Source organism: Jaculus jaculus, chromosome 4 (genome assembly GCF_020740685.1).
Source record: "Jaculus jaculus isolate mJacJac1 chromosome 4, mJacJac1.mat.Y.cur, whole genome shotgun sequence".
Taxonomy (NCBI): domain Eukaryota; kingdom Metazoa; phylum Chordata; class Mammalia; order Rodentia; family Dipodidae; genus Jaculus; species Jaculus jaculus.
In genome coordinates this window covers 156,803,243-156,825,249 of record NC_059105.1, presented here as the reverse complement: position 1 = coordinate 156,825,249, position 22,007 = coordinate 156,803,243, and the positions used below count along the sequence as shown (strand labels likewise).

The 22,007-nt window shown below is 42.7% G+C and overlaps 1 protein-coding gene across 1 annotated transcript in view; it reads right to left on the bottom strand.

The window, feature by feature from the left end:
• Nucleotides 1-2,288: 2,288 nt before the first annotated feature.
• Nucleotides 2,289-22,007, bottom strand: part of Slc12a8 (solute carrier family 12 member 8) — a 173,530-nt gene continuing 153,811 nt past the window's right edge. Inside the window, 3 exon segments of the mRNA XM_045148413.1 lie at nt 2,289-2,386; nt 5,376-5,485; nt 7,594-7,653. Coding sequence (XP_045004348.1) covers nt 2,289-2,386; nt 5,376-5,485; nt 7,594-7,653 — 268 coding nt within the window.

Sequence of the window (22,007 nt, the reverse complement as noted above, 5' to 3'; positions counted from 1 at the left end):
TGGAGGCACAAAGCCTTTGAGGGTAACCAACTGTCTTCTGATTGGACATAAGGCCCACTTATTGGGGAGAATTCATACCTGGTGCTGGAAACCAAGTGAGAATCCCATGGTCAGGAAGCCCATCAACTTCAGAAAGAAGCCCCCACTGCTCTCTGGAGAAGAAGAGTGGGCTTGCACACACACACACACACACACACAATCTCTCAAATCACTTTGCATAGCCCATTTAACCCAAGCTGCTCTCACTCTTGGTTGGAGAAGCTGTTTTATTTTACAGATGGCAGAGAAAATGGAGTACAGCCCAGATCCACTGAGAAGACAAGAAGAGAGCTGACTGCCCACCACCAGAATGTCACCTCTACCACATCTGCCAGGGCCCAGTAGAAACTGCAGAGGAAGCATGGACACGAACACTGCTCTCACTGCTAGCCTGACAACCAGCTCCAGGGCGATGGTGACAGACATGGTGAACAGTCAAAACCTATCAAAGCACAAATCCAGAGGCTACAGAGAACTCAACACTAAATAAGACTATGAACAGTCCCGCCATGGCTCAATGGGAACATTGTGGAAGTGGGGGAACAGAAAGACTGTGAGAGCCACAGAGTGGATAGAAATACCCTGAGGCATGGTCGCCCCGCTATCCCAACAGGGACCAACTAAGGCCTTCATGACTCCACAGTGAATACCATAACCCCACTGAGGAGGGCTCCTAGGGTAAAAGGAATAAAAGAGTATAACCAGTTATGATATATATATATATATATATATATACATATATATATATATATATATAAATTTTAAATTTTATGATATATATTATATATATACACAAATTTTAAACGTCTGAAGCAGGGCATAGTGGTGCACTCCTTTAATTCCAGCACTCAGGAGGCAAAAGTAGGAGGATCTCTGTGAGTTCAAGGTCAGCCTGAGATTACATGGTACATTCCAGATCAGTATGGGCTCGAGCAAGATCCTACCTCAAAAAAATGTGTGTATATGTATGTATGTATGTATGTTTGTATGTATGTATATTTGCTTTCTAAAACAAACCAACAAAATGAAACTAAAGTTTTGGTCAGTGTTGCAGTCAATTTCACGCAGCTGGCCGAAAATACCCAACCAAGAGCAGCTCGTGGGAGGAAAGGGATTATTTTGGTTTAGAGACCCGAGAGGAAGCTCCATGACAGCAGGGGATAACAATGGCATGAGCAGAGGGTGGACATCAGCCCCTGACCAACATCAGGTGGACAACAGCAGCAGAAGAGTGTGCCAAGCACTGGCTACAAAGGGAAGGCTGGCTATAAACCTATAAGCCTGCCACCCACAATACACTTCCTTCAGGAGGATCCATTACCCAGAATGCCACCAGCTGGGGACCTAGCACTCAGAACATGAGTTTATGGGGGACACCTGAATCAAACCACCACAGTCGGATTCTGCCTGGATTTCTCCAGCCAGTAGCTTTGGTTTCTCACTGATACTGAAAGGGGAGAGAATGGTGGAAGTGACTCCCCAAAGCCCCCAGGGCCTTAAGAGATGAGGAATCATTGGTTTCCTACAAGAGTGAGAGAGAGGAAAGAGATTAGGGCTTCAGGACACATTCCCTTTGGTGTGAGGTCTCCTCCTTCCTGGGTGCCTCAGCACAAAGGTTCCACATCCTCCAGGTTCTCTTGGGCTTTAGTTGGCCTCTGCACTGTCACCAATACAGTAATGCAGGCTACCTCTGCTTTGAGATGAAGAGGTTTGAGGTCTGGCTTGGGCTTCATTTTTTTTTTTTTAATTTTTAATTTATTTATTTGAGAGCGACAGACACACAGAGAAAGACAGACAGAGGGAGAGAGAGAGAATGGGCGCACCAAGGCTTCCAGCCTCTGCAAACTAACTCCAGATGCGTGCGCCCCCTTGTGCATCTGGCTAACGTGGGACCTGGGGAACCGAGCCTCGAACTGGGGTCCTTAGGCTTCACAGGCAAGCGCTTAGCCGCTAAGCCTTGGGCTTCATTTTTATACATGATTAGTGTGTCTCAGATTGTGACCTCACTGAGAACAAATGTCTTGATCTGTTACCAGCAATCAGAGTACAGACAGAGCCTCAGCTCAGAATGACTGGGGACCAGAAGGGAGGAGGACATGAGCCTGGGGAAGCGACCGATGAAGCTAGGCCCTTGGTGTAGAGGAGGAGCGAATGTGAGGCTCTCCGTTCTCAGATTCCCACACCACAGCACAGGCCCAAGCATGGCCAGGAACAAGACACCCTCGGTGTCTCCCAGGACTCTGAGGACTTCATCCATCCTGGCACCAGCCCCAAATTGGCACAGACCTGCAGTTGGAGATCAAAAATGACTTCATCCATTGGAAAAAGCTGACGCTGGAGGCTGATCCTGCAGGGAGGACATAGACATAAATATTCATGAAATCTCGGCACACAGCTCCAGCATACACTCACGGATACAGGGGTGGATGTGCGCACACACACACACACACACGCAGGATGAACACAAATACTTTTTCAGTCAGTCCAACCAAATAGCATTCATTGCCATACTCTCTGACAGTAGCCTTCTAAGGACTTTGTATCCATGTGTCTTTCCCCCAAAAAACATTTTTTTAATATCTTATTTTTTTAATTTTTTTGTTCAATTTTATTTATTTGAGAATGACAGAGGGAGAGAGAGGCAGATAGAGAGAAAGAGAGAATGGGCACACCAGGGTGTCCAGCCACTGCAAACAAACTCCAGATGTGTGCATCTGGCTAACGTGGGGAATCGAGCCTTGAACCGGGGTCCTTAGTCTTCACAGGCAAGCGCTTAACTGCTAAGCCATCTCTCCAGCCCTAATATCTTATTTTTATTTATTGATTTATTTGACAGATAAAGTGGGGGAGAGAGACAGAGAATGGGTGTGCCAGGGCCTCCAGCCACTGTAAACGAACTCCAAATGCATGTGCCCCTTGTGCATCTGGCTAACATGGGTCCTGGAGAATAGAACCTGGGTCCTTTGGTTTTGCAGGCAAACACATTAAACACTAAGCCATCCTTCCAGCCCTATTTATTTTTATAAATTTTTGTTTATTTATTTATTTGACAGAGAGAGAGAGAGAGAGAGAGAGAATGGGTAAGCCAGGGCCTCTAGCCACCGCAAATGAACTCCAGACGCATGCATCCCCTTATGCATCTGGCTAATGTGGATCCTGGGGAATCAAACCTGGGTCCTTTGGCTTTACAGGCAAATGCCTTAACAGTTAAGCCATTCCTCCAGCCCCCCCAAAACCTATTTCTAAATTCCAAATATCCCAAGAGATACTGGATGGAAAAAGGAAAGTGGCTTTGTTAACTTCTGCCTTGGAGATAGGTTTTTGTAATTTATTCTTAGATTCACACTTATGAGTGTTGAATGCATGCTATAAAATCCCCAAATGGACTGCAAACTGTCTAAGAGGAAAATGGCTTTTTCATCCTCATAACTCTCCCAGGATTTGGCACTTAGGAAGTTTTTAAAAAATATTTTATTTTTATTTATTTATTAGAGAGAGAAAGAGAGAGAGAATGGGCACATCAGAGCCTCTAGCCATACTTGGGACCTGGAGAATCAAACCGGGATCCTTTGGCTTTGCAGGCAAATGCTTTAACTGCTAAGCCATCTCTCCAACCCCACTTAGGAAGTTTTTATCGGGTGTTAAGTGAATCAAATAGTTCAACATTTAGAAATGTTAGAGCTAAAGGTGGACGTGGAAGCTGGAAGCATACTCGAACCCCAGCACTTGGGAGGCTGAAGTAGGAGGATCACTGTGAGTTTGAGGCCAGCCTGAGATAAATGCCAGGTCAACCAGGGCTAGAGCAAGACCCTACCTCACTCAAAAATGAAAAAATGAAAAACAAAAAAAGAGGAAAAAAAAAACCTCATCCCTCAGCAGGGTATGCTGGTCACATCTGTAACCGTAGCACCTGAAAGGCTGAGGCAGAAGAATTACCATGAGTTCAAGGCCAATCTGGACCACACAGTCAATTTCACATCAGCCTGGGTTACAGAGTCAGAGCCTGTTTCAAACAAAATTCTCTCCTTTGACATATGCTTACAAAAAAAAAAAAAAAAAATCCTTCAAGCTGGGCATGGTGGCACATGCCTTTAATCCCAGCACTCAGGAGGCAGAGGTAGGAAGATTGCCATGAGTTCGAGGCCACCCTGAGACTACAGAGTGAATGCCAGGTCAGCCTGGGCTAGAGTGAGACCTTACCTCGAAAAACCAAGCAAAAAAAAAAAAAAACAAAAATCCTTCACATAATAAATTATATATAACTTTTCTGGCTGGCCTTGAACTCAGCAATCCTCTTGTCTTCACATTACAAATGTCGGGATTACGGGTGTGCACCATTACATCCAGTTCAAAGTATACATCCCTGTTGAAAACCAAACCAAATATAATGTATTTCTACGTAGCTGAAATTGACTAGTTAGATCATGTTCAAGACATGATCAGGAAAGTAGCATTATTTTAAGAGGCTTATGTTAAAATGTTGGCTTATAATAGTGTGACAACATGTTTATTGCTATCATTTAGGCTTCTTGTGGTTAAAGGGAACATAAATTTTGCAGTTTCTTCAGTATGTGCAATTACAGAGAGAAGATTCTTAAAATATTTAGACAATTAGTATATATTCTGTCAGAAGTCAGAAAATAAAACATAAACATCTTATCAACTGATCCTATTTCTGAGTGATAATTCTGATTCTAAATTATCTAAATTTTAGATAGAAATTGGCCTGAAATTTTATTTTATGCTTTCTTATGATAAGATACTGGGAAATATTTAAGTTTCTTAAGATAAAACTTTAAAAAATTATTTCAGATGGCTGGAGAGATGGCTTAGCAGTCAAGGAACAGGCTTGCAAAGCCTAAGGACCCAGGTTTGATGCCCCAGATCCCACATAAGCCAGAAGCACATGGTGGCGCATGTGTCTGGAGTTCCTTTGCAGTGGCTAGAGGCCCTGGCTCGCCCATTCTCTCCCCTTTCTCTCTATCTCCCACTCTCTCCCCTTTTCTCTCTCAAATAAATAAATAAATAAAAATATAAAAATATTTAAAAAAATACTTAACGCCAGTGTGCTATATTAGCACACTTCATTTCAGCGATATATTTTATTCTTCTTGACACTTGCGCTATTATGGTCATCCATTTTACTTCTACTTGTAAGTTAACTTTCATTTGCTATTGTTGATGTGTATTTCTCTTCCCAGAGTATAAGATACTCGAATATGGGATTCACACGTGAGTTAGTATGCATTTAATATGTACTCAAAGACATTTTTTTCTTTTTCAGTGAAAGCTATAGAAAACAAGGGTAATGGTGGCAAAATAGTTTGGCCACTTACCAAGGGAAAGACCTGGACTGGCCCAGCCAATATAGAAATCCAGGGCAGCAACGGCACCCATGCTGGCCAGGGTACAGACCCACTGGATCACGAGCATGATGAGAAGAGACCTGCCAGCCAGTGAAAATGAAGTAGGGAAGGCAAGTCACCAGTGTTTCCATATAAGTAATAAACCACAAGGCTAAGAGCCTTGCAAAATGATTTCTTATTCTTCTTCTTATTATTATTTTATATTTATTTATTTATTTATTTTTGGTTTTTTAAGATAGGGTTTTATTCTAACCCAGGCTGACATGGAATTCACTATGTAGTCTCAGGGTGGCCTCGAACTCACAGCAATCCTCCTACCTCTGCCTCCCGAGTGCTGGGATTAAAGGTGTGCGCCACCACGCCCGGCTCGAGAAATAATGATTTTATACAGGTAATCCACCACAGGACTAAGAGCCTTGAGAAACAATGGGCTGTCATCAACTTTTCACCTATTTAAGACTAATATATTGAAGTACATTTGCAATTCAAAAATCTTACTTAGGCAAGTTTTTGGGAAAGTAATTCCTTGCGGTAGTTTGAATGCATGGCCACACAGACTCAGGTATTAAACTTGAGTTTGCAGGGCTGGAGAGATGGCTTTGCAGTTAAGGCGTTTGCCTGCAAAGCCAAATGACCCCGGCTCGATTCTCCAGGACCCACGTTAGCCAGATGCACAAGGGGGCGCATGCATCTGGAGTTCGTTTGCAGTGGCTGGAGGCCCTGGTGTGCCCATTCTCTCTCTGCCCCTTTTTCGCTCTCTCTCTCTCTCTCAAATAAATAAATAAATATTTTTTAAAAATTGAGTTTGCAGCTTCAGCCACTAGCAGGCAGACTCCCGCTGGGGGTGATAGGCGACATGTGTCATAGAGGTCCGTTCTGAATTCCCACCCGGAAGCATAGAGAGAAGTCTGAGCTCTGGGGATTCCGCTTGCTGCCTTTTGGTGTTTGCTGGCTGCTGGTGGTTTTTCTCTCTACTTGGATATGTAAATGGGGGCCAGCTTCTCTGCCACTGATGGAACCCCTCTACCCTGGATCTGTGAGCTTGAAACAAAACCCATTCCTCACACACACTGAGTTTGGTTGGATGTTCTTCCCAGCATTGTGGAACCATCGGCAAACTCCTCAATCAAGATAATCAATGAACAGTATCGCAGGCCCTTGTTGTAGTTGGCCCTACAAGCAACGAGTTAGTATAAATTTGGTTAGCCTGAGAGTTATTTTTAAAGTAATTGATTAAAATAAGTGGTTTAATGTTTATTGCTGCTCAATTTATAATAGCTGGGAAGTGGAACCAGCCTAGATGTCCCTCAGCTGATGTGTGGATAATGAAGATGTGGCACATTTATACAATGGAGTTCTACTCAGCGGTAAAGAAAAATGAAGTTATGAAATTTGCAGAAAAATGGATGAACCAGGAAAGGATTATACTAAGTGAGGTAACTCAAGCCCAGAAAGCCAAGCGCCACATGTTCTCTCTCATATGTGGATCCTAGCTACAGATGACTGGGCTTCTGTGTGAGAAAGAAAATACTTAGTAGCAGAGGCCAGTAAGTTAAAAAGGAGACATAAAGGGAAGAGAAAGGAAGGGAGGAGGGTACTTAATAGGTTGATATTGTATATATGTAAGTACAATGATTGAGCTGGGGAGGTAATATGATGAAGAATGGAATTTCAAAGGGGAAAGTGTCAGGGGGAGGGAGGGAATTACCATGGGATTTTTTTTTTATAATCATGAAAAATGTTAATAAAAATTTAAAAATTAATGGGCTGGAGAGATGGCTTAGCGGTTAAGTGCTCGCCTGTGAAGCCTATAGACCCCGGTTCGAGGCTCGGTTCCCCAGGTCCCACGTTAGCCAGATGCACAAGGGGGCGCACGCGTCTGGAGTTCGTTTGCAGTGGCTGGAAGCCCTGGAGCGCCCATTCTCTCTCTCTCCCTCTATCTGTCTTTCTCTCTATGTCTGTTGCTCTCAAATAAATAAAAAATGAACACAAAATATTTTTTAAAAATTTAAAAATTAAAAAAAAATAAGTGGTTTACAAAATGCAAATGCTGGCATAATGGTTTTATCCTAATTCAAATATAGCAGGTAATTTAATCATGCTGCTCCTAATCAGACTCTTTCCCTCTCCAAATTGCACAGATCTCTACCTGAATTGTTTCTTGAGAGCAAATGAGAGCTAGATGAACTTACTCACTCCTAATAGGGAGACCCAGGGATTGCACATTTGGGTGTAGAAAGAAGTTGGTCTTGCCGGGCGTGGTGGCGCACGCCTTTAATCCCAGCACTCGGGAGGCAGAGGTAGAAGGATCCCCGAGAGTTCGAGGCAACCCTGAGACTGCATAGTGAATTCCAGGTCAGCCTGAGCTAGAGTGAGACCCTACCTTAAAAAAAAAGAAGTTGGTCTCCTCTGGACCTCTTGCTCCTGATGTCTGTACTTTAGGAAGAAATCTAAAAAAAAAAAAAAAAAAAAAAAAATTAGCCAAATTCTTAGTTACCAATTTACTACCAAACCCCTCTATTTTTTTTTCCAAACAATTCTTGCCATGGTTTTCCATTTTCTTTTATATTTCATTTTTATTTATTTATATCTTTGACAGAGAAGGAAGGAGAGAGCGAGAGAGAGAATGGGCACACCAGGGCCTCCAGCCTCTGCAAACGAACTCCAGACGCGTGCGCCCCCTTGTGCATCTGGCTAACGTGGGACCTGGGGAACCGAGCCTTGAACCGGGGTCCTTAGGCTTCACAGGCAAGCGCTTAACCGCTAAGCCATCTCTCCAGCCCTGTATCTGTATACTTCTTGATGTGTTTATATGGCCACTGGGTTACATCCTTAATGAGGCAGGGTCCACATCGATCTCAAGCCTACAGCTTGGCAACGTGGCTGGCAATCAGTACGTCTTCCTAGTCTGAGTCTTCCAGCCTCTCTAGTCGCTGTGGCTTTTAGACCTAAGCCCTTTTGTTAAGGCGTGCTGGTTTGTGTTTGTAAGCACTGGTGAGGTGGAGGCAGCAGGATCACAAGTCGAAGGCCAGCCGGGGCATAGTGAGATTGCAGCAGTTACTTCTCATTCTCCAAACACTGGACCAGCAGCAGCTTATGGGAGGAAAGGGTTTAATCTGACTTCTAGTTTCAAGGGGGTTTCATTATAGCTGGTGGACCTCAAGGTCCACCCTCACTGACACACCTCCTCAAGCAAGGCTCCACCTCCCCTCCCAAAGGCACAACCAGCTGGAAACTAAGTTAAGGTTAAGAGGCTTAATCACAAACACTTGGGGCTATGGGGGACATTTTATATTCAAACTCCCTCGGAGACTACGTCTCAAGATCAGAAACAAGATATAGGTCTAGCCCTTCTGAAGCATGCCATTAGGCTAGTTGACATTCTGTCTGTTATGGTTTCAATACGAAATGTTCCTCATAGGTTCATGGTTGGGCATTTGCTTTGCAAGCTGATGGAGGGCAAGTAATTGGATCATGAGGACTCCAACTTCATAAATGCATGAACACATTGATGGATTCATAATTTGAGTTCTTTTATTTTAATATCTTATTTATTTATTTGAGAGAAAAGAGGCAGAGAGAAAGAGAGAGTGAGAGAGAATGAGCCAGATAGAGAGAATGGGCGCTCCAGGGCCTCTAAACCACTGCAAATAAACTACAGATGTGTGTATGCCCCACCTTGTGCATCTGGCTGACATGGGTACTGGGGCATGGAACCTGAGTCCTTATTCTTTACAGATAAGCACCTTAACTACTAAGTCATCTCTCCAGCCCCTACTTTTCTTTTATTGAAATAGTTATATTTTCTTGATGTGTTGAGACTAGTATTTGTCTGTTGGGAAACTTCATTTTGGTCTAGTCTATGCTGACCTTTTTTTTAAAAAAATTTTTTTGTTTATTTTTATTTATTTGATAGTGACAGAGAGAGAAAGAGGCAGATAGGGAGAGAAGAGAGAGAACGGGCATGCCAGGGCCTCCAGCCACTGCAAACAAACTCCAGACGCTTGTGCCCTCTTGTGCATCTGGCTAACGTGGGACCTGGGGAATCGAACATGCATTCTTTGGCTTTGCAGGAAAATGCCTTAATTGCTAAGCCATCCCTTCAGCCCTGGCTTTTTTTTTTTTTTAAGTTTTATTTGTATTTATTTATTTGAGTGATCAAAAGTGAGAGAAGGGCTGGAGAGATGGCTTAGTGGTTAAGTGCTTGCTTGTGAAGCCTAAGGACCCTGGTTCAAGGCTTGATTCCCCAGGACCCACATGGGCCAGATGCACAAGGGGGCACACACGTCTGAAGTTAGTTTGCAGTGGTTGGAGGCCCTGGCGTGCCCATTCTCTCTCTCTCTCTCTCTCTCTCTTTGTCTGTCACTCTCAAATAAATAAACAAATAAATTTTTTAAAAAAGTGAGAGAAATAGGCAGGTAGAGAGAGAATGGGTGCACCAGGGCCTCCAGCCACTGCAAATGAACTCCAGACGCGTGTGTGCCCTTGTGCGTCTGGCTTGTGTGGGTCCTGGAGAATTGAACCAGGATCCTTTGGCTTTGCAGGCAAGTGCCTTAACGGCTAAGCCATTTCTCCAGCCTCTGTGCTGACCCTTTTGTTTGCTTAAAACTGTGATGCTGAGTCCTCTTCTTCCTTCTGTGCCCTGGGTGCTTCTTAGGGTGTTGCTTACTGGAAGAAGAAGTTACACTAGCAACTTAACAGGCCACAGAATCACCTGGAAAGCAAGTCTCTGGGCATGTCTGTGAGGGATTATCTACATCAGGTTTGTCCGAGTCGGAAGAGCCACGTTCTATTGACAAAGAACAGACTAGAACTTGAGCCCTAGCCATTCTCATCCAAGATAGCTGTTAGCATCAGCAATGTTAATTCGAATTCTTTCTTAGCAATAGCAATAGCTTTTTTATTTTTATTTATTTATTTATTTTGCCAGTTTTGCGACACAGATTAGGAGCAAGGTAGCTTTTTCCTGGTAGTTAGCGAGGGACCAGCCCACAGAAACATGGATGCCAACATGTCTGCCTTGGCAGGACTGGAACTCAAAATCCGATCCAGTCTCCTCCAAGATGGCACCTCCTAATCACTACTCAACAATCACTCCTTTTTTCTTCCTCAAGTTCGTGGCTTTAGGCCCCTGGGGTTATGTCCTTCTGAAACCAGTGTTCCTCCTGGGCCCACCTACCCCTCAGGCTTTTCCCTACACACCTGAGCCTGGTTCATATAAGTGGGCATCGGTTCTTGCTCTCGCAGACACTTCCTTCCTCTGAGACTTCCCTATGTGAGGAACTTTCCCCCAGGTTTCCTAGCTTTCTTCCCAGCCAGACTTTCCTGCTTTGCTCTCCCTCTCATCTTAACTCTCCCTAAAATAAATCTCATAATTGACTCTCCTCTGAGTCCATCTTCTTTATCCTTTGCCAACTTGATAGCTGCTGGCCCAGGAATTCTCTTCCACCTCCTTAGCACCTATGGGCTGGCCCCTCCTGGATACCCACCAGCCAATCAGGATCCTTCCCACACACCTGAACCTGATGAGGCTCCTTCTAGCTGTATACCTGGTTCATATAAATGGTCCTGAGCCCCATGTGAGAGACCCTCCCCCAGAGGCTTTTCTCTAGGAGAGAAGCTTCTATTGCACATACGACAGAAATTCTTGCCTGGTCTTTTCCATGTTGGGAGTTGGGGGGAGGAATTCCTCTTTCCTGCTGTTTCTTTTTTCCTGTTTTCACCCTAGCCTTAATAAATTGTCATAACTTACTCTTCCCTGTGTTCGTGTTTTTCAATTATTTGATGAATCGGACAAGGACCCGAAGTTTGGGGTTCACGAGCCTGTGGGGGGGTCTCTTGCATCACTGTGGACATCTAATCCTTCCCAGAGCTCTAGTTCCACAATTGGGCAGGAGAGGGGCTTTCAGTGAAGGGGGGATGCGGGAACAAAAGAGGGTAGTGTGGGGGGGATTATGATCAGGGTACATTGTGTATATGTGTGAAGGTTTTCAATCATTTTTTAAAAACTTAACAAAAAATTATTTATTTGAGAGGGGGGAGGGAGAGGATGGGCACACCAGGGACTCTAGCCACTGCAAATGAACTCCAGACACAGGCGCCATTTTTTGCACTTGGCTTATGTGGGTACTGGGGAATCAAACCTGGGTCCTTAGGCTTTGCAAGCAAGTGCCTTAACCACTAAGCCATCTCTCCAGCCCAATAAAATTTTAAATATTAAAAATAAAGGCATGTGACATTTTAAAAAAATATGGGGCTGGAGAGATGGCTTAGCAGTTAAGCGCTTGCCTGTGAAGCCTAAGGATCCTGGTTCAAGGCTCAATTCCCCAGAACCCACGTTAGCCAGATGCACAAGGGGGCGCACACATCTGGAGTTCCTTTGCAGTGGCTGGAGGCCCTGGTGCGCTCATTCTCTCTCTCTCTGGAAAACATCTGCCTCTTTCTCTCTCTGTCGCTCTCAAATAAATAAAAATAAACAAAAAAAAGTATTTTTTTTTTTTTTTAAGAATATGGTATTAAAGACTCGGAGAATTTCCCCTAAACTTTCCCTCTTGGGACCCCTCCGAGCTTGGAAAGTATCCTTCTGCTTGGGAGCTTTTCTGTTCCTACTCTCTTATCTAAATCTTTAATAATAATAATAATAATAATAATGATAATAAAGATTGGGGAAATGTAATTACCATGGCAGGAAGGATGATATTCTAGAGACACTGTGCCTTTCCCTTTGGCTATCAGTTTATCGAAATAATGAATCTTAAGAAACTGGAAGCCAGGTGTGGTGGTGCACGCCTTTAATCCCAGCACTCAGGAGGCAGAGGTAGGAGGATCACCACCAGTTCGAGGTCACCCTGAGACAACATAGTGAATTCCAGGTCAGCCTGGGCTAGAACAAGACCCTACTTTGAAAAGCCAAGAAAAGAAATTGGAATTGGAATTTCCTCAGGCATCTTAGGCTGTAAGAAGAAAAAGGGTGGTGAGCTGGGACCACACAGAAGGGAACCTGTTTTCTGGAAAGAGATTTACATCTTGTCGGATTGCCTTGCAAGAAAGACTGGAGCTCAGACAAATGGCTGGCGGAAGCACACTTTGACTGAAACTGCTTAGTTACCTTTGGCTTTCTATTTAAATCTGAACTCAGGTCAGGAGCCTGAACATGAGGGGATTCACTGGGCCTCTGTTTTTCTTCCTAATGTGGCCATACTGAAGAACTCTCATTTATGGGTTTTAAAAAAAAAAAGGTGAGCTGAACACTTGGTGGGAACCGAAGCACAAAGGAACTTTCACACAGAATTCAAGCAGCTTGCAGGACATTCAAAGGAAGGCTTGGCAAAGAGAGCGAGTCCACCTGACGGAAAACCTCCCAGTAATGAGACAAGTGTGCAGGTGTGTGTGTGTGGTGGGTTTTTTTTTTTTCAATATTTTATTTTTCTTTCTTTATTTGACAGAGAGCAAGGGTTGTGGGGGGGAATGAGAGAGAGAATAGCTGCACCAGGGCCTCCAGCCACTGCAAACAAACTCCAGAGACATGTGCCACCTTGTGCATCTGCCTTACGTGGGTCCTGGGGAATTGAACCGAGGTTCTTTGGCTTTGTAGGCAAGGGCTGCTCAGCCATCCCTCCAGCCCCCAATATTGGATTTTTTAAAAAATACTTTATTTATTTGTTTCAGAAGGAGAAAGAGGAAGAGAGAGAGAGAATGGGCGTGCCAGGACCTCCAGCCACTGCAAATGAACTCCAAATGCATGCGCCCCCTTGTGCATCTGGCTTACGTGGGTCATGGAGGATTGAACCGGGATCCTTTGACTTTGCAGGTGAGTGCCTTAACCGCTAAGCCATCTCTCCAGCCCCCAACATTGGATGTTTTTGACTTGATCATACTTCACCTTACTTTTTGAGACAGGGTCTCTCAGTGAATCTGGAGCTCACTGACTGGGCTAGGTAAGCTGGCACACAGGCCTGGGTGATCTTCCTGTCTCTACACCCACGGTGCTAAGATGATAGGCATGCAGCATCATGCTTGGCATCTTACTTGAGTGCCGGGGATTAGAACTCAGGTCTTTTATTTATTTTTAATTTTTATTTATTTATTTGAGAGAGAGGAACAGGGAGAATGGGCACACCAGGGCCTCCAGCCACTGCAAACGAACTCCAGGCACATGTGCCACCTTCTGCACCTGGCTTATGTGGGACCTGGAGAGTCAAACATGGGTCCTTAGGCTTCACAGGCAAGCGCCTTAACTGCTAAACCATCTCTCCAGCCCAGAGCTAAGGTCTTTACGCTTATGCAGCAAGCCTTTTACTAATTGAGCCATCTCCGAGGCCTCTACTCTCATAGTGGGTCAATCCCTGGACAGTGACTGTTGTTTCAGGCAGTATTTGATCCCAAGGGAGGATTGAGGAAAGATCCTGGTGTCCTGAACACCAGTCTAAGAAAATGACACATCAACTGTATTGCAACCTAGTCCCTCCAGACTACTGCAGGCACTTCAACTAAAAGAAGAAAAGTGACCTAAAAATTTCAACCAACATTTTAACTCCTGATATATAACTCCCAAAACAAAAATAAAAGACACACACACACACACACACACACACACTCTCTCAACATGTCTCTTTCAAAAATAACAAACCCAGAGTAAATGCCCCCAATGAAAGTGATCTATATGAAATTTCATACAAAGAATTCAAGGAATGTTTTATAAATATATGATCAAATAAATCAGAGAGCACATGAACAAACTGAATAAATTGCAAGATCATGGACAGATGAATGAAATAAATAAATATAGGTTATGAAACCAATTGACTAAAGTACTTAAGAAAAAACAAACTGAAATACTGGTAATAAAAATTTCAATAATTCACGGCTGGAGAGATGGCTTAACAGTTAAGGTGCTTGCCTGCAAAGCCTAAGGACCCATGTTCAACTCTCCAGATTCCACGTAGGCCAGATGCACAAAGGTGAGGCAAGTGCAAGGTTGCACATGCCCACTAGGTGGCACAAGTGTCTGGAGTTTGATTGCAGTGGCTGAGGCCCTCATGCCAATTCTCTCTCTCAATCTGTCTAAAAATAAAAATAAAAATAAAAATAAAAAGTAAAAAAGAAAAACTTTCAACAAATCAAGTGGAAACCCTCACCAACAGCATGGGTCATGAAGAGGACAGATTATCAAGGCTTTTACTGGGCATAGAATATTATATCAATGACAATGATAATTTTTTCAATGTATAATCTGAACATGAGACTTCTTTGGGACACTATGAAAAGAACCAATCTATAAATTATGGGAGTAGAAAATTAATTCTATGCCAGACATAGATTCCCCCCCCCCCAAGTCTAGAAGAAAACAGGCCCATCCAGGTAGGTATAAGAGGAAATGCCAAATACACCAAACTAGAAAATAAACTCTCCACATTACATCATACTTAAAAAAACCAAATATATGGAGCAAAGAAAATGTATTCAAAGCTTCAAAGCAAAAACACCAAGTCACATATAAGGCAAGTCTTTATATGATTTTTCAGTAAATAATTTAGTAGCTAGAAGGGCTTGGAATTATTTATTTTGATTTAGGATCACTAAGCCAGCTCTAAGCCCAAGGACACTGGAAGTAATTTTTCAGCCTAAAGAGACGATAAACACCCAAGAGGCTGTAAGAAAAACATAAATGATACTAGAACAGTAATTAAGCAAATGAGGATTAAGCAAATACCACCACCAGCACTCGGGAGGCAGAGGTAGGAGGATCGCCATGAGTTCGAGGCCACCCTGAGACTACAGAGTGAATACCAGGTCAGCCTGGGCTAGAGTGAAACCCTACCTCAAAAAACTAAAAAAAAAAAAAAAAAAAAAAAGAAAGAAAGAAAAAAGAAAACACCAAATACTACAAAATCAATAAAATGACAGGAATTAATAATATGATTTCAGTAATTACTCTGAATATTATTAATGTTCTTAATTCTTCTATCAAAAGATAGACTAGGGCTGGAGAGATGGCTTAGCGGTTAAGCGCTTGCCTGTGAAGCCTAAGGAACCCGGTTCGAGGCTCGGTTCCCCAGGTCCCACGTTAGCCAGATGCACAAGGGGGCGCACGCGTCTGGAGCTCGTTTGCAGAGGCTGGAGGCCCTGGCGCGCCCATTCCCTCTCTCCCTCTATCTGTCTTTCTCTCTGTGTCTGTCGCTCTCAAATAAATAAATAAAAAATAAATAAATAAATAAGAATAAAAAAAAAAGATAGACTAGCAAATGATTTAAAAACAGGATCCTTGCTGGGCGTGGTGGCGCACGCCTTTAATCCCAGCACTCGGGAGGCAGAGGTAGGAGGATCGCCGTGAGTTCGAGGCCACCCTGAGACACCATAGTGAATTCCAGGTCAGCCTGGGCTAGAGTGAGACCCTACCTCGAAAAAGCAAAAATAAATAAATAAATAAAAATAAAACAGGATCCATCTATTTGCTGCTTTCAAGAAAGATGCCTCATCATTAAAGATAAGTACTACCTTAGGGATGAAAGGATGGAATAAAGTATTCCAAGCAAATGAAACGAGGAAAAAGGACTGGAGAGATGGCTCAGTGGTTAAGGCACTTGGCTGCAAAGACTAACAAGTGGGGCTTGATTTCCTAGTACCTATGTATAAAGCCAGATGCACAAAATGGCACATGTGTGTGAAGTTCATTTCCAGTGGCTAGAGGCCTTGCCACACCCATTCTCTCTTTCTCTCTGTCTCTCTTGACTCATAAATTAAAAAAAAAAAAATTAAACAAACTAGTAAGCAAATAGGTATCATTATTCTAATATCTGATAAAATAGATCTCAAACCAAAAATAGGGGAGGCAAAGAAAGGCTGGAGAGATGGCTCAGGGGTTAAGGCACTTGCCTGCAAAGCCTGACAACCCTAATATGCACCTGAAGGTTGTTAGTTAGTTAGTTTGTTTTTGCAGTGGCTAGAGGCCCTGGTATGTCTGTTCTGTCTGTCTGTCTGTATCTCCTCTCTATCCTTCTGTGCTTGCAAATAAATAATTAAAAAAAAATAGAAGACAAAGAAGGTCACTTCGTTCTAATCAAAGAAACAATCCACCAAAATTACATTATAATTCTAAACATACATGCACTTAGCACAGTGAACTCAATTTCATAAAACAAATACTACTAGATATAAAGTCACAGATTAACTCCAACACAGTGGATGACTTTGATACCTCACTTTCACCAATAGGTCATCCTGACAAATAATAAAAAGATGAACACTGGAATCAAATTATATCATAGATTAAATGGACCTAACAAACAACTGTAGGACATTTCACACAAACCCTGTGTCTGTCTGAGCACGAAGGAATAAATAAAGCTAAAAATCAGCAGCAAGAAAAATTATATAAAATACCTAAATTCATGAAGCTTAAACAATGCACTATTTAAAGATGAATGGGCCATTGAAGAAATAAAGGAGGAAATATAAAAAACTCCTAGAGTACTGAGAGATGGCTTAGCGGTTAAGGCGCTTGCCTGCAAAGCCAAAGGATCCTGGTTTGATTCTCCAGAACCCACACAAGCCAGATGCACAAGGTGGCACATGCGTCTGGAGTTTGTTTGCAGTGGCTGGAGTGGCCTCTGTCTTTCTCTGCCTCTTTCTCTCTCTCAAATATAACACACACACACACACACACACACACACACGTGTATATATATAAACATACTCAGGCTGACCTGGAATTCACTACATCTACGTATTCTCAGGCTGGCCTCGAACTCATGACGATCCTCCTACCTCAGCCTCCCGTGTGATGGGATTAAAGGCGTGCGCCACCATGCTTGGCTTAAATAAAAAATATATATATATATATATTTTTTTTAATTATTTATTTATTTATTTGAGAGTGAGAGACACAGAGAGAAAGACAGATAGAGGGAGAGAGAGAGAATGGGCGCGCCAGGGCTTCCAGCCTCTGCAAACGAACTCCAGATGCGTGCGCCCCCTTGTGCATCTGGCTAACGTGGGACCTGGGGAACCGAGCCTCGAACCGAGGTCCTTAGGCTTCACAGGCAAGCGCTTAACCACTAAGCCATCTCTCCAGCCCAAGATATATATATTTTTTAAAAGTTCCTATACTTGAGTGAAAATGAAAACACAACTTACCAAAACCTATGGGATACAAAGAAGACAGTCCTCAGACGTTAAGAGATAACACAAATCAGAATATACTGGTGTAGCAGTTGCTTTCTCATTGCCGGCACAAAATACCTGACCAGAAACAACTTATGAAAGGAAGTGCTGGTTTCTGGCTTACAGTTTTGAGTGGAAGTGTCCACCACGCAAGGGAAAGCATGACAGCAGCAGATGGTATCATATCTTTACATCAGCAGGAAGAAGCATCAGAGCACCAAGCAGGGCTGGACTCTGACACCCCAGTGGCACACCTCCTCCAGCAAGGCTCTACCTCCTACAGGCTCCACAGGCCTATCATATCTTCAACACAAAGGGCTTATCAGGACATAACTCTGTAATAAGCCAAGGAGAATATGCATTGTCCTTAAATGAAATGTGCGTGTGTGTGTGTGTGTGTGTGTGTGTGTGTGTGTGTGTTTAGAGAACCACCATGAAGATCAGGAAGAGTTGTTATCCAGGCAAGCAGACTGCTTTGCTGTTGTTCTGGCTTTGTTTTCCTGAGACAGTGTCTCATGCAGGCCAGGTGGACCATGAGCTTGCTATGGAGCTGAGACTGGCTTTGAACTCCTGATCCTCCTGCCTCTCCCTTGCAAGAGGTTGGATTAAATGCATGCACCAATACACTTAGTTCACACTGCCCTTTTATTTTATTTATTTATTTTTTTAATTTTTTTATTATTATTTATTTATTTATTTGAGAGCGACAGACACAGAGAGAAAGACAGACAGAGGGAGAGAGAGAGAATGGGCGTGCCAGGGCTTCCAGCCTCTGCAAACGAACTCCAGACACATGCGCCCCCTTGTGCATGTGGCTAACGTGGGACCTGGGGAACCAAGCCTCGAACCGGGGTCCTTCACAGGCAAGCGTTTAACCGCTAAGCCATCTCTCCAGCCCCACACTGCCCTTTTATAAAGCATCAGAAGAAACAATTTATGACCATGCATAGTATCATACAACTAGGTAATTACTTATAAATATGCATAACCAGGTTCTAATAACTTATCAAGTCTAGAGCAATGAAACAACAAAAAATAAGGCCCATGGATCCTATATGTTAATAATATCAAAACATGGGCTGGGGCTGGAGAGATGGCTCAGTGGTTAAGGCATTTGGGACCGAGGTTTGATTCTCCAGGTCACATGGTGGTGCATGTGTCTGGAGATCATTTGCAGTGGCTGGGGGCTCTGGCACGTCCATTCTCAGTTTTTCTCTCTCCTTCTCTCTGTCTCTAGTAAATAAAAAATAAACCTTTTTTTTTTTTTTTTTTTTTTTTTCGAGGCAGGGTCTTACTCTAACTCAGGCTGACCTGGAACTCACTATGTAGTCTCAGGGTGGCCTCGAACTCATGGCAATCCTCCTATCTCTGCCACCCAAGAGCTGGGATTAAAGGCATGCACCACCATGACCAGCTTAAAAATAAATCTTTAAAAAAAACAAACATGGGCTGGAGAGATGGCTCTGCAGTTAAAAGTACTTGCTTGTGAAACCTGATAGCCCAGGGTTCTCTTCCCCAGTACCCACATAAAGACAGATGCACAAAGTGGTGCATGTGTCTGGAGTTTATTTGTATAACTCTATAGTAAGTCGAGGAATATATGTATTGTCCTTAAGTGAAGTGTGTGTGTTTTTTTAGAGAACCATGAAGAGGATCAAGAAGGGTTGTTATGGAGCTGGAGAGATGGCTTAGCATTTAAAGCACTTGGCTGTGAAGCCTAAGGACCCAGGTTCGATTCTCCAGGTCCTATGTAACCCAGATGTACATGGTGGTGCATGTATCTGGAGTTCACTTGCAGTGGCTAAAGGCCCTGGTGCACCCATTCTCCCTCTCTGTCTCTAATAAATAAAAATAAATCTTTTTTTTTTTTAAAAAGGGTTGTTATGAAGAGGCCCTGGCATACTCATTTATATCATCTCTCTCTTTCTCTGCTTACAAATAAAATATCTTAAAATATCAAAACAATAAACACAGCCGGGCGTGGTGGTGCACGTCTTTGATCCCAGCACTCAGGAGGTAGAGGTAGGAGGATTGCCATGAGTTCAAGGCCACCCTGAGACTCCATAGTGAATTCCTGGTCAGCCTGGGTTACAGTGAGACCCTACCTCGAAAAACAAACAAACACAATTCACATTACTTAGAATCCAGTGATATGTCTAAGAAGGCTTATGTTCAGAAACTCATGCAGATCCTCAGACTTTAAGCATGAATGGGAAATAATTGTGTCAACTTTTAAAATCATGAATTTAAGTGATTTTATAGACATTATTTAAAATTAATATTAAATCATCTTCAAAAGGTCTTTTTTTAAATGACAAAACTTTATTTTTTCATTGATCCCCACTGAATCTCATGTTCTTTTCCATCAACTTGGCCCTTAAATCACAGTACTCTCTATTTATTTTTACCAGTATACACTATCTTAAAGACTGCTCTTTTGAACATTCCTTCAGTAGATGAGTGGGTAATTAAGATGTGGCACATATGCACAATGTAATTTACCGAGGTGCAAAGAAAAATGAAATTATGAAATCTACAGGAAAATGGAGGTTCTGGAAAATATTAAACTAAATGAGGTAATTTTGGTTCAGAAAAACATTTGCTGGAGAACAGAAGAGGCCTGAGGAGAGTTACACAAAACTAAAGATGTTATGAATAAACATTACGGAAACCTACTTACTAGCTAATTTAAATATACAACTTAGAAAAAGAAAATTTAAAAAGTAATGCCCTGATGGCATTCAAAGTGGTATGCCTAGAAACCATAGCCTGTTGCAAAAAAATTCTGTTAGGGGTGGGATACCTCGCACTCAGTTGGTCAGTGAAGCCAATGTGGTTCCTCAAACAATATAGGCAAATGTCAGTGTTCTTGGTTGTTTACCAAAACTAGCAAAAATTCTTTCTCGAACTGGAGAGACGGCTTTGTAGTTAAGGTACTGCCAATGAAACCTAAGAACTCAGGTTTGATTCCGCAGGACCCACCTAAGCCAGCTGCACAAGGTGGTGTATGCATCTGGAGTTCATTTTGCAGTGGCTGGACGCCATGGCATGCCCATTCCCATTCTTCCCACCCCCCCTCTGTATCTGCCTCTTTCTCTCTATTAAATATTCAATAAATAAATTTTGTTTTGTTTTGTTTTGTTTTTCAAGGTAGGATCTCACTCTAACCCAGTCTGACCTGGAATTCACTCTGTATTCTCAGGGTGGCCTCAAACTCATGGAGATCCTTTGACCGCTGCCTCGTGAGTGCTAGGATTAAAGGTGTGCACCACCACACCCAGCTAATAAAAATATTTTAAGCTGGACATGGTGACTTCTCTAAGCTTCAGTTTGGTCATATGTAAAAGGATAATAACAATGCTTAACTCTGGGCTTAGGGATGCAATAACCCATATTAAGGAATTATTTTTGTGCAACTCTCATTGGACATATTCAACAAATGTTAGCTATTTTTAGCTACTAACAGAACATACTTAACAATAAGACTTTGTTGAATGTACATGAATGAATCTGGGTACTGGTTTGTTTCAAATGTCAACTGTGTATTCATGTCCTCTGACCTCCTTTTAGAAGAATCTGGATTTTGACCTTGCTGTTTTTAAAAATAAAATGCTATGGAAGGTATGCTTTTATCAGTTGTGCTTGTCAGAGTAACGGTTTCCTCCTGTAACACTGTACTGTACAAATGTTTTTATTTCCAGTTAATCAAATCCTTTGTCTCTGATGACATCCATACTAGTCAGAAATATCCTTCCTGCACAACGATTATAAATAAGGGACCTTTGTGGATACGCAGTATCAAATATAGTCCTGACTTGTTTCATTAATCCATTTGCAGTCAAGAATATTTATTCAATTTTGATTTGATTCTTATCATTTGATGGCATGCGGCCACTGGTTTGTCCAAGGTTTTTATAACAGTTTAACCCTTTCTAGTTTATATTACTAATCATCTTAGGCCACATCTGTTACTCAACACCCTCCAAGACTCAGGAACCATCTTGGTGGAAAGAATGTAAGAGCCAAAGACAGTGGAGGAGGGCTTACAATACTGTCTTCCAGATACAAAGTGGCCTTGATATTCATGACCTCACAGTGGCTGGCACTGCCTACACAAGAATGCTATTACTGCCGGGCGTGGTGGCTCACGCCTCTAATCCCAGCACTCGGGAGGCAGAGGTGGGAGGATTGCCGTGAGTTCGAGGCCACCCTGAGACTCCACAGTGAATTCCAGGTCAGCCTGGGCTACAGTAAGACCCTACCTCGAAAAAAAAAAAAAAAAGAATGCTATTACAATGACATCAAAACAGAAGAGAGTATCCTTGAGAAGAAGGGTTCAGTGAGGGGGATTTGGGAGGGTGAAATGGGAGTTGTGGGACGGAATTATGATCATGGAATATTGTCTGTACTTTTGGAAGTTTTCAATAAAAAGATTCTCAC